This window comes from Phyllobates terribilis, unplaced genomic scaffold (genome assembly GCF_046119375.1).
Source record: "Phyllobates terribilis strain yellow unplaced genomic scaffold, ASM4611937v1 Scaffold_4__5_contigs__length_816908805, whole genome shotgun sequence".
Lineage (NCBI taxonomy): Eukaryota > Metazoa > Chordata > Amphibia > Anura > Dendrobatidae > Phyllobates > Phyllobates terribilis.
In genome coordinates this window covers 63,291,895-63,315,152 of record NW_027362764.1, presented here as the reverse complement: position 1 = coordinate 63,315,152, position 23,258 = coordinate 63,291,895, and the positions used below count along the sequence as shown (strand labels likewise).

General features: G+C 45.4%; 1 protein-coding gene across 3 annotated transcripts in view; it reads right to left on the bottom strand.

The window, feature by feature from the left end:
• Positions 1 to 238: 238 nt before the first annotated feature.
• Positions 239 to 23,258, bottom strand: part of MINDY3 (MINDY lysine 48 deubiquitinase 3) — a 106,905-nt gene continuing 83,885 nt past the window's right edge. For 2 of the 3 annotated variants that reach the window (XM_073677421.1, XM_073677422.1), the window contains exons 13-16: positions 18,573 to 18,645; positions 14,004 to 14,109; positions 8,875 to 8,946; positions 239 to 2,944 (exon numbers count right to left, since the gene is read on the bottom strand). In XM_073677421.1, coding sequence (XP_073533522.1) covers positions 2,798 to 2,944; positions 8,875 to 8,946; positions 14,004 to 14,109; positions 18,573 to 18,645 — 398 coding nt within the window. In that variant the 3' untranslated portion in view covers positions 239 to 2,797. The remainder of the gene's footprint in view (positions 2,945 to 8,874; positions 8,947 to 14,003; positions 14,110 to 18,572; positions 18,646 to 23,258) is intronic. The other variant, XM_073677423.1, reaches the window with a different exon arrangement.

Genomic DNA, 23,258 nt, shown 5'->3' with positions numbered 1-23,258 from the left:
AAGAAGCGGAGGAAGGCCGGACGTACGAGTTTCCTATTTCTGATGACAGTAATCATCCGGAGGAAAGAAGTTACAAGGTAAATGGCAATATAGTAAGGAAGGACAATAGTGTAGGGTGCGTTATCTTATCCCCCCCCAAGTCTAGTGTAGCAGCGAGAGACGTGTCCAGGGTGTAACAAAAGTATTATGCTGTCAAACTTTTTTTTTAAGCTTTTTTATTAATCATAAAATTAAACAAAAAAAAAAAATAAAATCACAGGGCAGAAAAAAAAAAAAAATAAACCAAAAAAGTTTAAGGCGGGAGACATGAACATAATAAATAGTGGACCATAGTCTCACAGTACCAGATGTTTTTCATGCGTTTTACACAGGAATGGAATAAAACCGCAGCTCCGAGAATTGGACAGAAGGCATTTGGCAAGAATTTCATTACAATAAATTGGAATTATTATTATAATGGAAAAAAATATATATAAAAAATTACAATACATGTCTGGTCAATACGGCAGTATAACAGGCTCATAAATAAAACTCACAGGGCCCCGTATTAATTAACAGTAACCAATGGCGGCCAATCAGAAATCAGCTCTCAAGTTTTTATAAGTCAGGGTAAAATATGAAAGAGCGATCTGATTGGTTGTTAGAGGAAACGGAGCAACTCCTGAACTTTTCCCCATCACATTATAATCAGGTGAATTAGTGTTTTCCACATATATTTAGGACGAGATGGAGAATGATGTGGCTTGAGCTTTTCTCTGCTGTCCGTAATGTTCGATTTAAACATTACTTAATATATAGACTCCCTCTGTTGAGAACTCTGTATATCTGTACAAGCCAGCCCATTTATTTTAAGGGGCACCCTGTAGTTCTTCATTTGCCCTGTGGTGGCGCTGTAGGGGAATTGCACACTTGGTTTCATGTTCCACTAAAGGTTACAGCTAATGAACAGTCCCCATGACAATGAGGTTGTAGAAGTGGCCGTAGATGCTAACCTATTAATGAAACCTCCCTTTAAGGGGACCCGTCACTTGCCACAAATATGTATTTTTTTTGCCCTGTATAAATGCCGCTGTTCTCCTGAATCCGGTGATGTTTTTCTTTCGTTCCTGAGCCTCTCCGTTCCGGAGATATGGCCTCCTCTTTCCTGTAGATAAATCTACTCTTGTTGCCAAGTGGGCGTCGTCCATAGAGCTTCTCTGTGGGCGTCTTCTTTAATGACCATGCCCACTTGGCTAAATTTATAGACAGGGAAGAGGAGGCCATATCTCAGGAACGGAAAGGAGTAGGAACAAAAGGAAAACATCACCGGATTCAGGAGAACAGCCACATTTACACCAGATAAAAAAAAATACATATTTATGGCAAGTGGCAGGTCCCCTTTAATGATAAAAGGGAAGGACTTTGAGGATATGGACACTTTACATCATGTCAGCAGTACTTGTTCTCTCCCCATACAGATAATTTTCAGATATCCTCGTGCAATAACAATTCTGTAGCTTCATTTCTTAGATCTCTTCATTGTACCGGTCCCTCTGTTATTCTTCCTGTAAATGTATTGCCAAACTGACAACCCTCTGTTACCATTCTCTTTGCCAATAAGATGGTCCCCTACATAGTGTAAACAGTGTTATACTGAGTAGGGGCAAAACGGTTTTTTGAAAAGAGAAATTAGTAAAGGCCAGTTGGTAAGTTATTTAGATATTTCCAGGAGGAAGAACAGAGGAACAAAATTTATTTAATTTTATAGAAATGTAAGTATTTATTGCAGGGGAGTTGATAAATTAGTCATTGACTCACTGAATGTATTTCCCCAACCCCATTAGATGAGATTTTAGCCATTTTACTGGTGTCCTGAACCCTATACACCATCTCAGACCCAGAGATAGAGATGAGACAGTACATGTGGATGAAGGGGCATTTGACGAGGGCATATTGGGGTACGGTGTTATGTCCGTAAGACGGATGCTAATATGCTCCGCTACTTAAAGGGGTATTCCAGCCTGAACCAGTCATTACCTATCCACTGGATAAGAGAGAAATGTTAGATTGGTATTGGAACCGTCACAAACACAAATTGCAAGTCTTGCGTCCTCCATACTCTCCCGTCTGCACGGCCATTGTCAGAATGAGGAGAATGGAGGGGGAAGTTGTGCATGAACCCTGCAACCCTCATTAAAAATTTTGCAGTATTCTAGTTTTACAGGCTTTTTGTTCCCCTGCACACTAAACTTTGATGTGATTTATGGTTATAAATCAGCTGAAAGGAACATAAAACAACAAACAGATAAAAGCCGTCAGAACAAAGCTCACTGGCAGATTCTCAGTCAACTCATTCTGCAGACAGCGCAACACAGAGGCTGTAGAAGGCAAACGGTGCAAAGTTTTGGATGAAATCCAATAACAAAGATGATTGCATTTAAGTAACAAACCAAAAAGTCCCCAGTTATGGACAGTCCCTTTAAGCTCCCCGATGCTTAGCTTTGTCAGTGTCCCAGACGTGAATAGAGCGACAGGACGCATGCACAACCTCCTACTCCACTCCAGGAGGTGATGACACTAATACTGTTTGTCCGCTGGCTATATATTCTGTACCCCAGAAAGAATAATGGCCGCCCCCCTTAGGGAAGCAATGGAGAAGACAGAAGAGTAGTAATTGTATTGTATATACATTAAACTGCGGTTTATTCTTTGATCGATGCCATAACCCTTCATAAGAACATTGAGAATTTCCAGTTAATAGTAAATAAAGTCCCTTATAAGTCGCCTCGCTTGGATTGAGTGATCATTGCTCGTAAAGTCAGTTTAATGATGGCGGCCGATCCGTGTTCCAGAGAAGCTCTACGTACGGCCATTTGGTTTGTAGACAGCGTTTGATGGGGGTGTCGTCCGTTTGTAATCTGGGGTCTTCAAAACCCATGACGGCGGTTCCTTCAATGTAAGAGACCTAAATAACAGAAATACCGAGAGGACATAAATACCAGATCTACTGTAGGAAGTCACAGTGACGGCAGGGTGGGACGGAGCGGCCCCCATAGGACCATTTCATGAGGATTTGCATTTGGTGTGAGATAAGAAAAAAAGTAAAAGTAGTTTATCAGGTACGCCAAGGAGAAATGATCCCCAAATAAGATGAACACATTATGACCCCTCTGGCACATTCTCTGCAAAAATTCCTGATTCTAAAAATTTGATTTTAAAATTTTACATTTTTTCTTTTCACTTTTTTCTCGGCAGCGGTTGTAGATCGTCGGCGCTCTCGCCCCGTGTACCAGCAGTCACTCATTTAGTTTTGAGTTATTCTACTTCTTTTCTACACATTTTTGATAACCTTTTTTTTTCCAGTTTTCTCTATAGCCGGTTATATCTATATTTAAAACACAAAAACAGAAATCTTACAATTGTAACAATGGCCATTAGGCCCAATATTAAATTCATTATTTCCTGTTTGGTACACGGACTATCAGCAGTTTCAGTATCATCGCAGAGAAGATTACGATGAACAGTAACATCTTTAACAAAGCATTACAATAGATAACAGGATCCACAATTGGTGACGTCTATATACAGGAGATAACACAGGATCCACCATACACAATAGGTGATGTCACAGCTCACCTCCTCCTCCTCCTGTACAATGACTGATAACACCTCTATATACAGTAGATAACACAGGATCCACCATACACAATAGGTGATGTCACAGCTCACCTCCTCCTCCTCCTGTACAATGACTGATAACATCTCTATATACAGTAGATAACAGGATCCACCATACAGAATAGGTGATGACACAGCTCACCTCCTCCGCCTGTACAATGACTGATAACACCTCTATAAACAGTAGATAACACAGGATCCATCATTCACAATAGGTGATGTCACAGCTCACCTCCTCCTCCTGTACAATGACTGATAACACCTCTATATACAGTAGATAACACTGGATCCACCATTCACAATAGGGGATGTCACAGCTCACCTCCTCCTCCACCTGTACAATGACTGATATTGATAACACAGGAGCCACCATTCACAATAAGTGATGTCACAGCTCACCTCCTCCTCCTGTACAATGACTGATAACATCTCTATATACAGTAGATAACAGGATCCACCATACAGAATAGGTGATGACACAGCTCACCTCCTCCACCTGTACAATGACTGATAACACCTCTATAAACAGTAGATAACACAGGATCCATCATTCACAATAGGTGATGTCACAGCTCACCTCCTCCTCCTGTACAATGACTGATAACACCTCTATATACAGTAGATAACACTGGATCCACCATTCACAATAGGGGATGTCACAGCTCACCTCCTCCTCCACCTGTACAATGACTGATATTGATAACACAGGATCCACCATTCACAATAAGTGATGTCACAGCTCACCTCCTCCTCCTGTACAATGACTGATAACATCTCTATATACAGTAGATAACAGGATCCACCATACAGAATAGGTGATGACACAGCTCACCTCCTCCGCCTGTACAATGACTGATAACACCTCTATATACAGTAGATAACACTGGATCCACCATTCACAATAGGTGATATCACAGCCCACCTCCTCCTCCACCTGTACAATGACTGATATTGATAACACAGGATCCACCATTCACAATAAGTGATGTCACAGCTCACCTCCTCCTCCTGTACAATGACTGATAACATCTCTATATACAGTAGATAACAGGATCCACCATACAGAATAGGTGATGACACAGCTCACCTCCTCCGCCTGTACAATGACTGATAACACCTCTATATACAGTAGATAACACTGGATCCACCATTCACAATAGGTGATGTCACAGCTCACCTCCTCCTCCACCTGTACAATGACTGATATTGATAACACAGGATCCACCATTCACAGTAGGTGATGTCACAGCTCACCTCCTCCTCCCTTTTCAATGACGTTTGCCCAGATCAGAGCATGCTCATTAAACACTCCCATACAGTTCAGTAGGGTCATAGTGCGGCTATTGCTTCTATTACCCATCGGTATAACAGGGAGTTGAGGTATAATGTTCCTAGCGCCCAGTGTAATAATTGCAATAGTGATATGAATAAAAAAAAAGAAAGAAAAAAAAAAATGAATCAAAAACACAGTGCAGGGCGCTTTTTCCACCACTCCCCGGCCTCTACACTTTCCAGCTTTCTTCTGTAAAATGGATTAAATATTTTCTTTTTTTTAACCAAAATTAATGAAAATGTAAAAAACTAAAATAACTACAGCAACAATGTCACATCAGTCACTTCGCTTCTGTTTATTTTTTCCTGTTGTCACGGTTACAACATCACAATCATTTACATGCTGGAATGTAGCGCGGCGGCGGCAGAACCCCAGCCAATAAGCCTGCAGAATCCCCCCCACCTGATGAATGCGTCCCCCTACAATCAGCAGCGGGGCGCTGCATCCATCATCTCACGTCTTAATGGACACTAGGAGCTTATGCAGAATTCACTCGAAACTCCTCTAACCTCCAAGATGTTGGCATGATGCGACCCTCCTGCCAGACACGTGCGGTGGAACAGACAACACTTGTCCCCTCTTTTCCCCAGCTCACACATTCTTCCCCCCCATGGGGCATTGCCAATAAGACTCCATGCTCAGCTGGTCTCCTTAAAATGGTTGTCCTCCTTCGGGGACATCCCCCCCCCCCCCAAATGCAAGAATTTGGGGCCAACAATCGTTTTTGTAATGTCATGTGGAGATAAATCAGCTGAGAGGAGCTCAGAAAACAACAGATAAAGAGTTACAAACTCTCCTGTCATTCAATGTGAATGAGCTCGCTGATGTATCCTCAGTTAACTTATTCTGCAGCCAACAATAGCAATAGAGAGTGGAACACAGAGGATGCAGAATAAGTTAACTGAGAATCCAACAGCGAGCTCATTCACATTAAATGACAGGAGAGTTTGTAACTCTTTATCTGTTGTTTTCTGAGCTCCTCTCAGCTGATTTATCACCACAAGCCAAATTAAAGTTGAATGAGAGAGCCTTTATAAGCAAAACAGTGCAAAATTTTTAACAAAACCAAATTGCAAAACTTCTTTTCAGCCCCAAATACTTGCATAAAAAATAAATGTACCAAGGTCAAAGAGGGGAGAGGACCCTGAAACAGCGGTCTGCAAATAGAGGTTTGGTTTTCATAAAGCGATGTCTTGAATTATAAAGGAAGCCCTAAATCTCTCTCTCCAAGAAGAAACGGACTGTCTTGCACATTTTTCTCTGGAGCATCGTCAGTAAGACTCCAGACACATTAGGTCTCCTTAAGGACCAGAAGTCCCCCTCCTACTCCCAGGTGCGATCGGCTGTCAGTCATGCAGGCGTGCCCGCCCCGGCACTGACTGACAGCTTGCTCTGCACTGCAGAGTCGGCAGTATAATGTGGAGGAATCCCACTAATATCCATATAGTGTATTTTTTCCCCGCTGGCTCCACAGGACAGAAATGTGCAGAATTCACAACTGTCCCTTTTTTTTTTTTTTGGCAGGATCATCCCATAAAGCGGGTTACAAAGCAAGTGTCTTATGTAAATTATGCATTAAAGGGAGGTTTTATGCATATGGCCAACCACAGCTTCTCCTGCTTATACCTGCCTTAAAGGGTTTCTCTGGTGCAAAATAGTTTCTGCATCAGGAATTGACGATCGTGCACGCATTCTGGCAGGCACTGGTCAACGCAACGCCATCAGAGCCTCGTACCTCCATTCTGTACCCTGGATGCAGAAATGCGGCACCAGAGAAATTCTTCATGAAACAATCACTTTCCCAGAAAGATAAGTGACCCAAGATGGGAGGTCATCAACCATCATGGCCTCAGTTTACACCTACAGTTGTGCTCAAAAGTTTACATACCCCGGCAGAATGTTTCCTTTCTTGGCCTTGTTTTGGAGAATATGAATGATAAGGAAAAAACTTTTTCTCCACTCATGGTTATTGGTTGGGTGAAGCCATTTATTGTCAAACTACTGTGTTTTCTCTTTTTAAATCTTAATGACAACCAAAAACATCCAAATGACCCTGATCAAAAGTTCACATACCCTGGTGATTTTGGCCTGATAACATGCGCAGAATTTGACACAAATAGGTTTGAATGGCTACTAAAGGTAACATCCTCACCTGTGAGATGTTTGCTTGTAATCAGTGTGTGTGCATAAAAGCTGAGTGAGTTTCTGGGATCCAGACAGACTCTTGCATCTTTCATCCAGCCACTGACGTTTCTGGATTGTGAGTCATGGGGAAAGCAAAAGAATTGTCAACGGATCTATGGGAAAAGGTAGTTGAACTGTATAACACAGGAAAGGGATACAAAAAGATATCCAAGGAATTGATAATGCCAGTCAAGAGCATTCAAACTGTGATTAACAAATGGAAAATCAGGGGCTCTGTAAAAACCAAAAACACAGTCAGGTAGAGCAACAAGAATTTCAGCCACAACTGCCAGGAAAATTGTTCAGGATGCAAAGAAAAACCCACAAATAACATCAGCTGAAATTCAGGATTCTCTGAAACTAGCGGTGTGGCTGTTTCACGATGCACAATAAGGAGGCACTTGAAGAAAAATTGGCAGTATGGTCGAGTCGCCAGAAGAAAGTCATTACTGCACAAATGCCACAAAGTATCTCACCTACAATACGCTAAGCAGCACAGAGACAAGCCTCAAAACTTCTGGAACAAGGTAATTTGGAGTGATGAGACCAAAATTGAACTTTATGGCCACAACCATAAACGTTTCATTTGGAGAGAGGTCAACAAGGTCTATGATGAAAGGAACACCATTCCTACAGTAAAGCATGGAGGTGGATCGCTGATGTTTTGGGGATGTGTGAGCTACAAAGGCACAGGAAACTTGGTAAAAGTTGAAGGAAAGGTGAATGCAGCACGTTATCAGCAAATACTGGAGGCAGATTTGCACTCATCAGCCCGGAAGCTGCGCATGGGACGTACTTGGACGTTCCAACATGACAACGATCCAAAACACAAGGCCAAGTCGACCTGTCATTGGCTACAGCAGAACAAAGTGAAGGTTCTGTAGTGGCCATCTCAGTCTCCTGACCTCAATATCATTGAGCCACTCTGGGGAGATCTCAAGCCCGCAGTTCATGCGAGACAGCCCAGGAATTTACAGGTACTGGAGGCTTTTTGCCAAGAAGAATGGGCAGCTTTACCATCTGAGAAAATAAAGAACCTCATCCACAACTACCACAAAAGACTTCAAGCTGTCATTGATGTTAGAGGGGGCAATACATGGTATTAAGAACTGGGGTATGTGAACTTTTGATCAGGGTCATTTGGATGTTTTTGGTTGTCATTAAGATTTAAAAAGAGAAAACACAGTATTTTGTTAATAAATGGCTTCACCCAACCAATAACCATGAGTGGAGAAAAAGTTTTTTGGTTATCATTCATATTCTCTGAAACAAGGCCAAGAAAGGAAAAATTCTGCTGGGGTATGTAAACTTTTGAGCACAACTGTGTGTGATCTATAATACAGCCCAGAGCACCACCCAGCTTAAAAATCTTTTAAGAATGAAAGTAAAGGAAACACAATCACCCACAGTAACAACAATTAGTAATGTGATTGATCGCCAAGGATTATAACACTTATCCATACATCTCCTGCCCCAATCACTGAGTGCCGGCTCTAAGACTCGGCCGCGCTGACTTGTAACTGTTAAATTCTTCCAAAGAAAAATGAGAAGAAACATAAGAATGTAATGAGGAGAGATAAGACGTGTGATGATACAGAGCACGCAGCTGAAGACTTACAGAGCCCACCAAACACGGCCAAGGATAAGAACGCACATCATTCTCATGGACGTGTCAGCGGAGCGTCTCATAGGAAACATACCTTCTCGTTATGATTGGACTGCCGCAACCCATTATAGTGATACACAACGAAGGATTCAGGGACTTTTGAACCCTAAAATCCAAGACAAAAAAAAAGTGAAATCTCGGATATGTATGTATGTACAGGTGCGCGCGAGTGTGAGAGTGCATGTACAGGTGCGCGCGAGTGTGAGAGTGCATGTACAGGTGCGCGCGAGTGTGAGAGTGCATGTACAGGTGCGCGCGAGTGTGAGAGTGCATGTACAGGTGCGCGCGAGTGTGAGAGTGCATGTACAGGTGCGCGCGAGTGTGAGAGTGCATGTACAGGTGCGCGTGAGTGTGAGAGCGCATGTACAGGTGCGCGCGAGTGTGAGAGCGCATGTACAGGTGCGCGCGAGTGTGAGAGCGCATGTACAGGTGCGCGCGAGTGTGAGAGCGCATGTACAGGTGCGCGCGAGTGTGAGAGCGCATGTACAGGTGCGCGCGAGTGTGAGAGCGCATGTACAGGTGCGCGCGAGTGTGAGAGCGCATGTACAGGTGCGCGCGAGTGTGAGAGCGCATGTACAGGTGCGCGCGAGTGTGAGAGCGCATGTACAGGTGCGCGCGAGTGTGAGAGCGCATGTACAGGTGCGCGCGAGTGTGAGAGCGCATGAACAGGTGCGCGCGAGTGTGAGAGCGCATGTACAGGTGCGCGCGAGTGTGAGAGCGCATGTACAGGTGCGCGCGAGTGTGAGAGCGCATGTAGAGGTGCGCGCGAGTGTGAGAGCGCATGTAGAGGTGCGCGCGAGTGTGAGAGCGCATGTAGAGGTGCGCGCGAGTGTGAGAGCGCATGTAGAGGTGCGCGCGTGTGAGAGCGCATGTAGAGGTGCGCGCGTGTGAGAGCGCATGTAGAGGTACGCGCGTGTGAGAGCGCATGTACAGGTGCGCGCGAGTGTGAGAGCGCATGTACAGGTGCGCGCGAGTGTGAGAGCGCATGTACAGGTGCGCGCGAGTGTGAGAGCGCATGTAGAGGTGCGCGCGAGTGTGAGAGCGCATGTAGAGGTGCGCGCGAGTGTGAGAGCGCATGTAGAGGTGCGCGCGTGTGAGAGCGCATGTAGAGGTACGCGCGTGTGAGAGCGCATGTAGAGGTGCGCGCGTGTGAGAGCGCATGTAGAGGTGCGCGCGTGTGAGAGCGCATGTAGAGGTGCGCGCGTGTGAGAGCGCATGTAGAGGTGCGCGCGTGTGAGAGCGCATGTAGAGGTGCGCGCGTGTGAGAGCGCATGTAGAGGTGCGCGCGTGTGAGAGCGCATGTAGAGGTGCGCGCGTGTGAGAGCGCATGTAGAGGTGCGCGCGTGTGAGAGCGCATGTAGAGGTGCGCGCGTGTGAGAGCGCATGTAGAGGTGCGCGCGTGTGAGAGCGCATGTAGAGGTGCGCGCGTGTGAGAGCGCATGTAGAGGTGCGCGCGTGTGAGAGCGCATGTAGAGGTGCGCGCGTGTGAGAGCGCATGTAGAGGTGCGCGCGTGTGAGAGCGCATGTAGAGGTGCGCGCGTGTGAGAGCGCATGTAGAGGTGCGCGCGTGTGAGAGCGCATGTAGAGGTGCGCGCGTGTGAGAGCGCATGTAGAGGTGCGCGCGTGTGAGAGCGCATGTAGAGGTGCGCGCGTGTGAGAGCGCATGTAGAGGTGCGCGCGAGTGTGAGAGCGCATGTAGAGGTGCGCGCGAGTGTGAGAGCGCATGTAGAGGTGCGCGCGAGTGTGAGAGCGCATGTAGAGGTGCGCGCGTGTGAGAGCGCATGTAGAGGTGCGCGCGTGTGAGAGCGCATGTAGAGGTGCGCGCGTGTGAGAGCGCATGTAGAGGTGCGCGCGTGTGAGAGCGCATGTAGAGGTGCGCGCGTGTGAGAGCGCATGTAGAGGTGCGCGCGTGAGAGCGCATGTAGAGGTGCGCGCGTGTGAGAGCGCATGTAGAGGTGCGCGCGTGTGAGAGCGCATGTAGAGGTGCGCGCGTGTGAGAGCGCATGTAGAGGTGCGCGCGTGTGAGAGCGCATGTAGAGGTGCGCGCGTGTGAGAGCGCATGTAGAGGTGCGCGCGTGTGAGAGCGCATGTAGAGGTGCGCGCGTGTGAGAGCGCATGTAGAGGTGCGCGCGTGTGAGAGCGCATGTAGAGGTGCGCGCGTGTGAGAGCGCATGTAGAGGTGCGCGCGTGTGAGAGCGCATGTAGAGGTGCGCGCGTGTGAGAGCGCATGTAGAGGTGCGCGCGTGTGAGAGCGCATGTAGAGGTGCGCGCGTGTGAGAGCGCATGTAGAGGTGCGCGCGTGTGAGAGCGCATGTAGAGGTGCGCGCGTGTGAGAGCGCATGTAGAGGTGCGCGCGTGTGAGAGCGCATGTAGAGGTGCGCGCGTGTGAGAGCGCATGTAGAGGTGCGCGCGTGTGAGAGCGCATGTAGAGGTGCGCGCGTGTGAAAGTGCATGTAGAGGTGCGCGCGTGTGAGAGTGCATGTAGAGGTGCGCGTGTGTGAGAGTGCATGTAGAGGTGCGCGTGTGTGAGAGTGCATGTACAGGTGCGTGTGTGTGTGAGAGTGCATGTACAGGTGCGTGTGTGTGTGAGAGTGCATGTACAGGTGCGCGCGAGTGTGAGAGTGCATGTACAGGTGCGCGCGAGTGTGAGAGTGCATGTACAGGTGCGCGCGAGTGTGAGAGTGCATGTACAGGTGCGCGCGAGTGTGAGAGTGCATGTACAGGTGCGCGCGAGTGTGAGAGTGCATGTACAGGTGCGCGCGAGTGTGAGAGCGCATGTACAGGTGCGCGCGAGTGTGAGAGCGCATGTAGAGGTGCGCGCGTGTGAGAGCGCATGTAGAGGTGCGCGCGTGTGAGAGCGCATGTAGAGGTGCGCGCGTGTGAGAGTGCATGTAGAGGTGCGCGTGTGAGAGTGCATGTAGAGGTGCGCGCGTGTGAGAGTGCATGTAGAGGTGCGCGCGTGTGAGAGTGCATGTAGAGGTGCGCGCGTGTGAGAGTGCATGTAGAGGTGCGCGCGTGTGAGAGTGCATGTAGAGGTGCGCGTGTGTGAGAGTGCATGTACAGGTGCGCGTGTGTGAGAGTGCATGTACAGGTGCGTGTGTGTGAGAGTGCATGTACAGGTGTGTGTGTGTGTGTGAGAGTGCATGTACAGGTGCGTGTGTGTGTGAGAGTGCATGTACAGGTGCGTGTGTGTGTGTGAGAGTGCATGTACAGGTGCGTGTGTGTGTGTGAGAGTGCATGTACAGGTGCGTGTGTGTGTGTGAGAGTGCATGTACAGGTGCGTGTGTGTGTGAGAGTGCATGTACAGGTGCGTGTGTGTGTGTGAGAGTGCATGTACAGGTGCGTGTGTGTGTGTGTGCATGTAGAGGTGCGCGCGTGTGAGAGTGCATGTAGAGGTGCGCGCGTGTGAGAGTGCATGTAGAGGTGCGCGCGTGTGAGAGTGCATGTAGAGGTGCGCGCGTGTGAGAGTGCATGTAGAGGTGCGCGCGTGTGAGAGTGCATGTAGAGGTGCGCGCGTGTGAGAGTGCATGTAGAGGTGCGCGCGTGTGAGAGTGCATGTAGAGGTGCGCGCGTGTGAGAGTGCATGTAGAGGTGCGCGCGTGTGAGAGTGCATGTAGAGGTGCGCGCGTGTGAGAGTGCATGTAGAGGTGCGCGCGTGTGAGAGTGCATGTAGAGGTGCGCGCGTGTGAGAGTGCATGTAGAGGTGCGCGCGTGTGAGAGTGCATGTAGAGGTGCGCGCGTGTGAGAGTGCATGTAGAGGTGCGCGCGTGTGAGAGTGCATGTAGAGGTGCGCGCGTGTGAGAGTGCATGTAGAGGTGCGCGCGTGTGAGAGTGCATGTAGAGGTGCGCGCGTGTGAGAGTGCATGTAGAGGTGCGCGCGTGTGAGAGTGCATGTAGAGGTGCGCGCGTGTGAGAGTGCATGTAGAGGTGCGCGCGTGTGAGAGTGCATGTAGAGGTGCGCGCGTGTGAGAGTGCATGTAGAGGTGCGCGCGTGTGAGAGTGCATGTAGAGGTGCGCGCGTGTGAGAGTGCATGTAGAGGTGCGCGTGTGTGAAAGTGCATGTAGAGGTGCGCGTGTGTGAGAGTGCATGTAGAGGTGCGCGTGTGTGAGAGTGCATGTAGAGGTGCGCGTGTGTGAAAGTGCATGTAGAGGTGCGCGTGTGTGAGAGTGCATGTAGAGGTGCGCGTGTGTGAAAGTGCATGTAGAGGTGCGCGTGTGTGAGAGTGCATGTAGAGGTGCGCGTGTGTGAGAGTGCATGTACAGGTGCGTGTGTGTGAGAGTGCATGTACAGGTGTGTGTGTGTGTGAGAGTGCATGTACAGGTGTGTGTGTGTGTGTGTGAGAGTGCATGTACAGGTGCGTGTGTGTGTGAGAGTGCATGTACAGGTGCGTGTGTGTGTGAGAGTGCATGTACAGGTGCGTGTGTGTGTGAGAGTGCATGTACAGGTGCGTGTGTGTGTGAGAGTGCATGTACAGGTGCGTGTGTGTGAGAGTGCATGTACAGGTGCGTGTGTGTGTGAGAGTGCATGTACAGGTGCGTGTATGTGTGTGTGTGTGCATGTACAGGTGCGTGTGTGTGTGAGAGTGCATGTACAGGTGCGTGTGTGTGTGTGTGTGTGTGAGAGTGCATGTACAGGTGTGTGTGTGTGTGAGTGTGCATGTACAGGTGTGTGTGTGTGTGTGAGAGTGCATGTACAGGTGCGTGTGTGTGTGAGAGTGCATGTACAGGTGCGTGCGTGTGTGAGAGTGCATGTACAGGTGCGTGTGTGTGTGAGAGTGCATGTACAGGTGCGTGTGTGTGTGAGAGTGCATGTACAGGTGCGTGTGTGTGTGTGAGAGTGCATGTACAGGTGCGTGTGTGTGTGTGAGAGTGCGTACAGGTGCGTGTGTGTGTGTGAGAGTGCGTACAGGTGAGTGTGTGTGCGTACGTGTACATGTATGCATATGTGTATATGTGAATGTATGAATTTGTACGTATAGGTATGGACACATGTATGTATATATGTATGAATGAGTTTCTACATGCATGCGTGTATGTGTGTATATATGTATGCAAGTGTATGTTCATGCATCATTTTTTCCATATTTTTGCTAGTGATGCCGCCCCACCTCTGTTATCCAGTAAGTACAGGAATAACACACAGCTTCCGGCCGTATACAGTACCTGTTCGGGGAAAAACTCCTGGAGGAACGGGCCCAGTAATATGATCCCAAGGCCTTCTGGATCTAATTTGGTCTTCATGAGGTTTACACTAGAAAACATAGGAAAGCTAACAATAAGCAGGGCAGCTTGTGCTGTCGCGTTCCTGAGATCCGTGGGACCGCGCTGCGCGTCTCTGCCAATGACTGCGCTTCTATTTTGGGAATCCAGGAACGCATTCATCTGAATGGCATCTCGTTCGCCAAGATGGGTTTATTTTCAGACTCCATAATCTTATGATTAAAACCAAAACAGTGATGATAATTTTGGGAGACAGAACCTTATTAGGAAAACATTTCTAAAAACAAGAGTGTGAGTAGTACGCGAGCGCAGGCTGGAAACTCGACAGGACTCGAGGGCGGCGAGCCAACGACTGGTGTTACTGAGTATGTGTAATAGTGCTGCAGACACAAGAGCAACCGAGCCAAGACCCTTAACTGGCTCCTAACGCCGGACCCTATAAATAGTCATCATTTGGATGTCAGCAGACCCAAACTAGGGCCCATTGTCAGGTCAATGGCGGAGGGGCCAAATTGGATTTATTCAGCAAACCTTCAGCCGCATATACAGTGGTGTGAAAAAGTGTTTGCCCCCTTCCTGATTTCTTATTTAAGTGTGACAGACATACAAAAGAATGTTTCAGAATACAAAACAAATTTAAATATTATACAAAGATAACACAAGTAAAACACAAAAATGTAGTTTTTAAAGGAAGGTCTTTATTATTAAGGGAAAAAAATCCAAACCTACAGGGCCCTGTGTGAAAAAGTGATTGCCCCCTGAACCTAATAACTGGTTGTGCTCTTGGCAGCAACAACTGCAATCAAGCATATGTGATAACTGGCAATGAGTCTTTTACAAGCTCTGGAGGAATTTTGGCCCACTCATCTTTGCAAAATTATTATAATTTAGCCACATTGGAGGGTTTCCGAGCATGAACAGCCTTTTTAAGGTCATGTCACAGCATCTCAATCAGATTATGGTCAGGATTTTGACTAGGCCACTCCAAAGTCTTAATTTTGTTTTTCTTAAGCCATTCAGAGGTGGACTTGCTGGTGTGTTTTGGATCATTGTCCTGCTGCATAACCCAAGTGCGCTTCAGCTTGAGGTCACGAACAGATGGCCGGACATTCTCCTTCAGGATTTTTTGGTAGACAGTAGAATTAATGGTTCCATTTACCAGAGCAAGTCTTCCAGGTCCTGAAGCAGCTAAAACAGCCCCAGATCATCACACTACCACCACCATATTTTACTGTTGGTGTGATGTTCCTTTTCTGAAATGCTGTGTTACTTCTACGCCAGATGTACTGGGACATACACCTTCCAAAAAGTTCAACTTTTGTCTCGTCAGTCCACAGAGTATTCTCCCAAAAGTCTTGGCGATTATCAAGATGTTTCTGGCAAAACTGAGACTAGCCTTTATGTTCTTTTTGCTCAGTAGTGGTTTTCATCTTGGAACTCTGCCATGCTTGCCATTTTTGCCCAGTCTCTTTCTTATGGTGGAGTCAAGAACACTGACCTTACCTGAGGCAAGTGAAGCCTGCAGTTGTTTGGATGTTGTGGGTCTTGGATGAGTCGTCACTGCACTCTTGGGGTAATTTTGGTAGGCCAGCCACTCCTGGGAAGGTTCACCATTGTTCCATGTTTACGCCATTTGTGGATAATGGCTCTCACTGTGGTTCGCTGGAGTCCCAAAGCTTTAGAAATGGCGTTATTACCTTTTCTAGACTGATAGATCTCAATTACTTTGTTTCTCATTTGTTCCTGAATTTCTTTGGATCGCAGCATGATGTCTAGCTTTTGAGGATATTTTGGTCTACTTCACTTTGTCAGGTAGTTCCTATTTAAGTGGCTTCTTGATTGAGAACAGGTGTGACAGTAATCAGGCCTGTGTGTGGCTAGGGAAATTGAACTCTGGTTCCCAAAGATGTGATAAACCACAGTTAATTTATGTTTTAAGGGGGATGGGGAAATCACTTTTTTTTTTTTTTTTTTTTTTTTTTAACTGGGCCTTGTGGGTTTGGATTTCTTTTTCCCTTAATAATAATAATAATAATAATAATAATAATAAAGACCTTCATTTAAAATCTGCATTTTGTGTTATCTTTTTCACACTTAAATGTTTCAGATCACTAAACAAAATGAAATATTAGACAAACAAGTAAAAGAAGAAGAAATCAGGAAGGGGGCAAACGTTTTTTCACACCACTGTATAAGGTCCTGTCAAAGATGCAGACGTGACTGAAATGTTGCAGGACACAATCCCTTTAAAAATCAAATGTCAGCTAATTGACATGGGTGCACAGAGTGGATCCTGGGGGAAAGAGTGCCAAGAGTGGATCCCGGGGGAAAAAAGTTGATTTCGGTTAGTGAAGCCGTGGCGAACCCGTGCTATGCCAACACTTTGTGGTTGACCAATTCAGCTCAGGGGCACCACAGCCACCTGCTGCACAGGGGAACTGCAGCACGGCTCCATTCAAGTCAATGGGGCAGGAAAACACTGCAGCCTCCTATACAATCGAGCAGCCAGGGAGCCAATGTGCAGTGAAAGACTTAAGGGGCCACAGCTCAGAAAAACTTTTCAGCCGACTTTCTCGGAATCCTCATCAAAAGCAGATGAAAATCAGACATCGAAACATCGGTCTAGGTGGGTCAAGTGGTTATCGGGTGTTCCTAAAGACTTTAATTTTGGAATAAAACACTGGGAAATCGTCCGTCCCCTCCAATAAGGACAATGCTGTCGCATGAGGAACCCGTGAGAATGGAGACCATTCACATAACCCTGGAGGGGGAGGCGTTTGCTTGCTGTAAGCGCAGGTCACATGTGGCTGCTTGGGGTCTCTTGTAAGCAGCGTATTTACAGAGACTTGCTTACAACTTACAGGGTTCTTGTAAATACCTGAAGATTAATTGCACATGCACAGAAGATTTTATTTCTCACAAGTCCCTTATTTTAATTAAATGCACATTTGTTATTTTCCAAAAATAAAAAAAATAAAAACTTACATGAAAACAACAAAAAAAAACATCAAGTCTATGAAGTGGAAACCAAAATAATAATTATTTAAAAATACAATAAGTGCATTAAGTTATCACAGAATATTCAACTGTAACATTAAAGGGAATCTGTCACCAGATTTCTGTTACCCGATCTGAGAGCAGCATGATGTTGGGGCAGAGACCCTGATTGCAGCGATGTGGCACTTGCTGGGCTGCTTGCTGTCATTTTGATAAAATACCTGTTTTCTCTGCTGTAGATCTAGCAGTTCTCTGAATGCGGAGCTCTGTATAACCCCGCCCACATCACTGATTGGCTGCTTCCTGTGTACACTCTGCATAAGCAGAAAGCAGGCAATCAGTGGTGAGGGTGGGGTTATACAGAGTAGAAGGACTAGTAAGCAGCAGACAACTAGTCCTATAATGATAATCTCCATCTGACAAAACTGCGATTTTACCAAATCTACAGCAATCAGCCCAGTAAGTGACACATCGCTGGAATCAGGGTTTCTGTCTCTACATTATGCTGCTCTCAGATTAGGTGGCAAAAACCCTGTAAAAGATTCCCTTTAAGAGCGATCGTACAGCGTTTATGAATTTCCTAATAGACCCTTTTTCCTGATACAGAGGTACATAACTACACCTGTTAAATCCACCTCGCCAGCACCACCACGTCTGCTGAGATTTTCTTTGTTTACTTGGCTGCAGGGATGACATGCTCCTCTACCCATGTTACCGCTGCAGCCAATCACTAACCTCAGAAGTGTTACGCCACATGGTTCGTAAACCAGTGATTGGCTGTAATGGTCACATGAGTAGATGAGAAAGTGATCACTGCAGCCAAAGTAAAAGAAAACTATTGGGAGTCACCAGATTGGCAGGGCTGGAACGGTGGATGATTCAGAAGAAGAGTATGGGTAGTTTTACCAATCCGTCTCTTAAAATTTTTTTTTTGCTTTTCACTTTAAAAGTTATTCTCAATGAGTCCAGATTGGGTAATAATAATAATAATAATAATAAATAATAAAAATACACTGGGACTTCTCCTTCACACTTGCTACTTTGTTCCCTGCCGGTCTTTGTATCAAAATCAGGAAATTATGTCATATGACCGCTGTAGCCAATCAGTGGCTTCTGATTAGCTGCAGCCTCTACACTTGATCCAAGCAGGAAACCATCCTGGGGACCATTGAGAATTACTTTTAAAATAGGAGAAAATCTCTTTACATTTTTTTTAGTCTTTCACGAAAGCCCTTTTAAAGTTTACTACATACAACCTTTACTAATGAGTTCAATCAATCAATGAGCAATTTTTTTTTTTTATGTTTTTATAAGTTTGGCATTAACAAAACAAAAGAATAAAAGTGAACCAACCACAGACTAGCATTCCTTTAGCCTAATTTGATTGGTCAGGTATGAATGGGATATGACCAGTAACTTTTCTTAAAGGGTTGAGGACAGTTACTAAACTTGGTAATGGTCTCCACTTTTGCCATCTGTTCCCCACCCCCGAGCATAAGCAGGAAATGCACTTACTACTCCGGTTCGGAGACGAGATCCAACGCTTTCATCACCTCTTCTAGCAAAGCATCAGGAATGAAGCCATTCTCTATAAAAAATAAAATAAAAAAAAGTTTTCGTCATCTTGTAGAAATAGACAATTTTTTTTTACTATTTTTTTTTTATCTAATAAGATTTGATTCAACCAGGGATTAAAAAATATTTTTAGAAGAGCTCAGATTAGTATTTTTAAAAAAAAATAAATAAAAATATATGAATACCTTAATGGAAACTCTTGTTCTGAAGATTGTCCAGTCTCTGCTTGTCTTTACATCTCGATTCCTCCTTGACACATCAGGAAAGCCCACTCAGCCAATCACTGGCCGAGGCGTGACACCACTGTGGCCAGTGATTGGCTGAGTGGGCATTTCCTTTGTGTAGAGACAGGACCAGAGAGTTGAGACAAGCAGAGATGGGTTAAGCTTCGGAACAGGAGCTGCGAAAGATCGGGTGAGGTTAGATATATTTTTTTTATGCTTTTTTAAAAAAAAAATAAAAAAAAAATTGTATAATAATTTTTAGACCCATATTTGTATAATTTTTAGACCCATAGACAACTCCTTTAAATTTATTTTTTTCTAAATAATAGGCAAACAAACAAAAAAATACACACAAAAAAGTTGACTGCAAACATTAAAGCCAGAGAATCTTTAGGATTGGGACTTTGACGCCCTAGGTTTAGTGTGGCAGACTGACGGGCATCCGGCATGTGTCCTGGGTAGCCTCCCATCTGTTTACATCTAAGCTTGTTGTGACTGGGAATTAGACCAGCTGTTGGGGTGTATGGATGACTTTTACCAATGCTCTCCGACCATGTGTCCCTTTTCACCCAACTCCTGCCTGACAGGCTAGGACACAGTCGCCCCAACTATCAGAGACAAATTGCGCCCCCCCGACAGGAGGAGAACCTCTCTGGAACATGCAATGTTAATGACACATTGTTACGGTGTGAGTGTTGCCAGATGTTTAGGCTTCATTAGTGCTCGTCATGATTTGCATTAAGGAAAGGAACATTATGCAGACCTTCATACAGAAGCCTATAGCATTACTTGTCATCCCCAACCTGCCCGGGAAGCAAATGGATTCCATGTCCCAACTGTACTTCTGTCCATTAATTATATATCTATGCCTGCCGAGGACACATACCAGCCACACCGAGAACAGGATCCCCTCTGGGAATGGAAAGAGGCCGACGAAAATGTAGAATTTTGTATTAGACATACAGACTTCTATAGGTGACACATTACGGAGACGTTTAGAGCCGAATTCACATAGACTTCATGATCAGCCCTAATTGTAAAGGGATAGCATTCAATAAGACAACAGGTTTAAGGCCGAATAACCTAACCCTAAATGTAACTTTACCTTTAGCTTTCATTAGAGGGGAAAAAAAAATGCATTGTGCATAGTAGACTTCATGAAATCATGTAATGTGTATGGGGGCCAACCAAAAGATGATGACAAATAGAGAAAGTTCAGGAAGCTTCAAATTCAACAACCCAAATCTTTTCTTCCCAGGTTAGACAAGTCACCGTCAGAGATGAATAACGGGGGTCAGGAGAGAGAAGTGCCAAATTGTTAGGAATTCTGAATTACTGAATATCACAGAAAGGTACAAAAACTATCAGATTTCATGCCGGAATAATGAAATTCTACTACAGACACATAGATACATACAAAATATATGTACCATATATACATACAAAACACACAGCTATACATATAATACACGTGTATACACACACATTATATATCACATACATACATGCACATACAAACCAAACATATTATATATAACATACATACACAACACACACACGTATATATAACAAACGCATATTATATACACACATACATACAAATCACACAAACACATGTAAAACACCCACCCACACACTTACATATATACAGTGGGGGGGGGGGAGTGTTTAGTCAGCCACCAATTGTGCAAGTTCTCCCACTTAAAAAGATGAGGTCGGCCTGTAATTGACATCATAGGTCGACCTCAACTATGAGAGACAAAATGAGAAAACAAATCCTGAAAATCACATTTGTCTGATTTGGAAAGAAATTTTTTTTCAAATTTTGGTGGAAAATAAGTATTTGGTCAATTACAAAAGTTCATCTCAATACTTTGTTATATATCCTTTGTTGGCAATGACAGAGGTCAAACGTTTTTTGTACAGTACAGACCAAAAGTTTGGACACACCTTCTCATTTAAAGATTTTTCCGTATTTTCATGACTATGAAAATTGTACATTCACACTGAAGGTATCAAAACTATGAATTAACACATGTGGAATTATATACTTAACAAAAAAGTGTGAAACAACTGAAAATATGTCTTATATTCTAGGTTCTTCAAAGTAGCCACCTTTTGCTTTGATGACTGCTTTGCACACTCTTGGCATTCTCTTCATGAGCTTCAAGAGGTAGTCACCGGAAATGGTCTTCCAACAATCTTGAAGGAGTTCCCAGAGATGCTTAGCACTTGTTGGCCCTTTTGCCTTCACTCTGCGGTCCAGCTTACCCCAAACCTTCTCGATTGGGTTCAGGTCTGGTGACTGTGGAGGTCAGGTCATCTGGCGTAGCACCCAATCACTCTCCCTCTTGGTCAAATAGCCCTTACACAGCCTGGAGGTTTGTTTGGGGTCATTGTCCTGTTGAAAAATAAATGATGGTCCAACTAAATGCAAACCGGATGGAATAGCATGCCGCTGCAAGATGCTGTGGTAGCCATGCTGGTTCAGTATGCCTTCAATTTTGAATAAATCCCCAACAGTGTCACCAGCAAAGCACCCCCACACCATCACACCTCCTCCTCCATGCTTCACGGTGGGAACCAGGCATGTAGAGTCCATCCGTTCACCTTTTCTGCGTCGCACAAAGACACGGTGGTTGGAACCAAAGATCTCAAATTTGGACTCATCAGACCAAAGCACAGATTTCCACTGGTCTAATGTCCATTCCTTGTGTTCTTTAGCCCAAACAAGTCTCTTCTGCTTGTTGCCTGTCCTTAGCAGTGGTTTCCTAGCAGCTATTTTACCATGAAGGCCTGCTGCACAAAGTCTTCTCTTAACAGCAGTTGTAGAGATGTGTCTGCTGCTAGAACTCTGTGTGGCATTGACCTGGTCTCTAATCTGAGCTGCTGTTAACCTGCGATTTCTGAGGCTGGTGACTCGGATAAACTTATCCTCAGAAGCAGAGGTGACTCTTGGTCTTCCTTTCCTGGGGCGGTCCTCATGTAAGCCAGTTTCTTTGTAGCGCTTGATGGTTTTTGCAACTTCACTTGGGGACACTTTCAAAGTTTGCCCAATTTTTCAGACTGACTGACCTTCATTTCCTAAAGTAATGATGGCCACTCGTTTTTCTTTACTTAGAATTTGTATTACGGCAAGAAAAAAGCAGCTAACAGTCTATTCAGTAGGACTATCAGCTGTGTATCCACCAGACTTCTGCACAACACAACTGATGGTCCCAACTCCATTTATAAGGCAAGAAATCCCACTTATTAAACCTGACAGGGCACACCTGTGAAGTGAAAACCATTTCCGGTGACTACCTCTTGAAGCTCATCAAGAGAATGCCAAGAGTGTGCAAAGCAGTCATCAAAAGCAAAAAGGTGGCTACTTTGAAGAACCTAGAATATAAGACATATTTTCAGTTATTTCACACTTTTTTGTTAAGTATATAATTCCACATGTGTTAATTCATAGTTTTGATGCCTTCAGTGTGAATGTACACTTTTCAAAGTCATGAAAATACAGAAAAATCTTTAAATGAGAAGGTGTGTCCAAACTTTTGGTCTGTACTGTAAGTCTTCACAAGGTTGGCACACACTGTTGCTGGTATGTTGGCCCATTCCTCCATGCAGATCTCCTCTAGAGCAGTGATGTTTTGGGGCTGTCGCTGGGCAACACGGACTTTCAACTCCCTCCAAAAGGTTTTCTATAGGGTTTAGACCTGGAGACTGGCTAGGCCACTCCAGAACCTTGAAATGCTTCTTACAAAGCCACTCCTTTGTTGCCCTGGCGGTGTGCTTGGGCTCATTGTCATGCTGAAAGACCCAGCCACGTTTTATCTCTAATGTCCTTGCTGATGGAAGGAGGTTTGCACTCAAAATCTCACGATACATGCCCCCATTCATTTTTTCATGTACACGGATCAGTCATCCTGGTCCCTTGGCAGAGAAACAGCCCCAAAGCATGATGTTGCCACCCCCATGCTTCACAGTAGGTATGGTGTTCTTTGGAAGCAACTCAGCATTCTTTCTCCTCCAAACACGACGAGTTGTGTTTCTACCAAACAGTTCTACTTTGGTTTCATCTGACCATGACATTCTCTCAATACTCTTCTGGATCATCCAAATGCTCTCTAGAAAACGTCAGACAGGCCCAGACATGTAATGGCTTAAGCACGGGGACACGTCTGGCACTGCAGGATCTGAGTCCCTGGCGGCGTAGTATGTTACTGATGGTAGTCTGTGTAATGTTGGTCCCAGCTCTCTGTAGGTCATTCACTAGGTCCCCCTGTGTGGTTCTGGGATTTTTGCTCACCGTTATTGAGATCATTTTGACCCCACGGGGTGAGATCTTGTGTGGAGCCCCAGATCGAGGGAGATTATCAGTTGTCTTGTATGTCTTCCATTTTCTAATTATTGC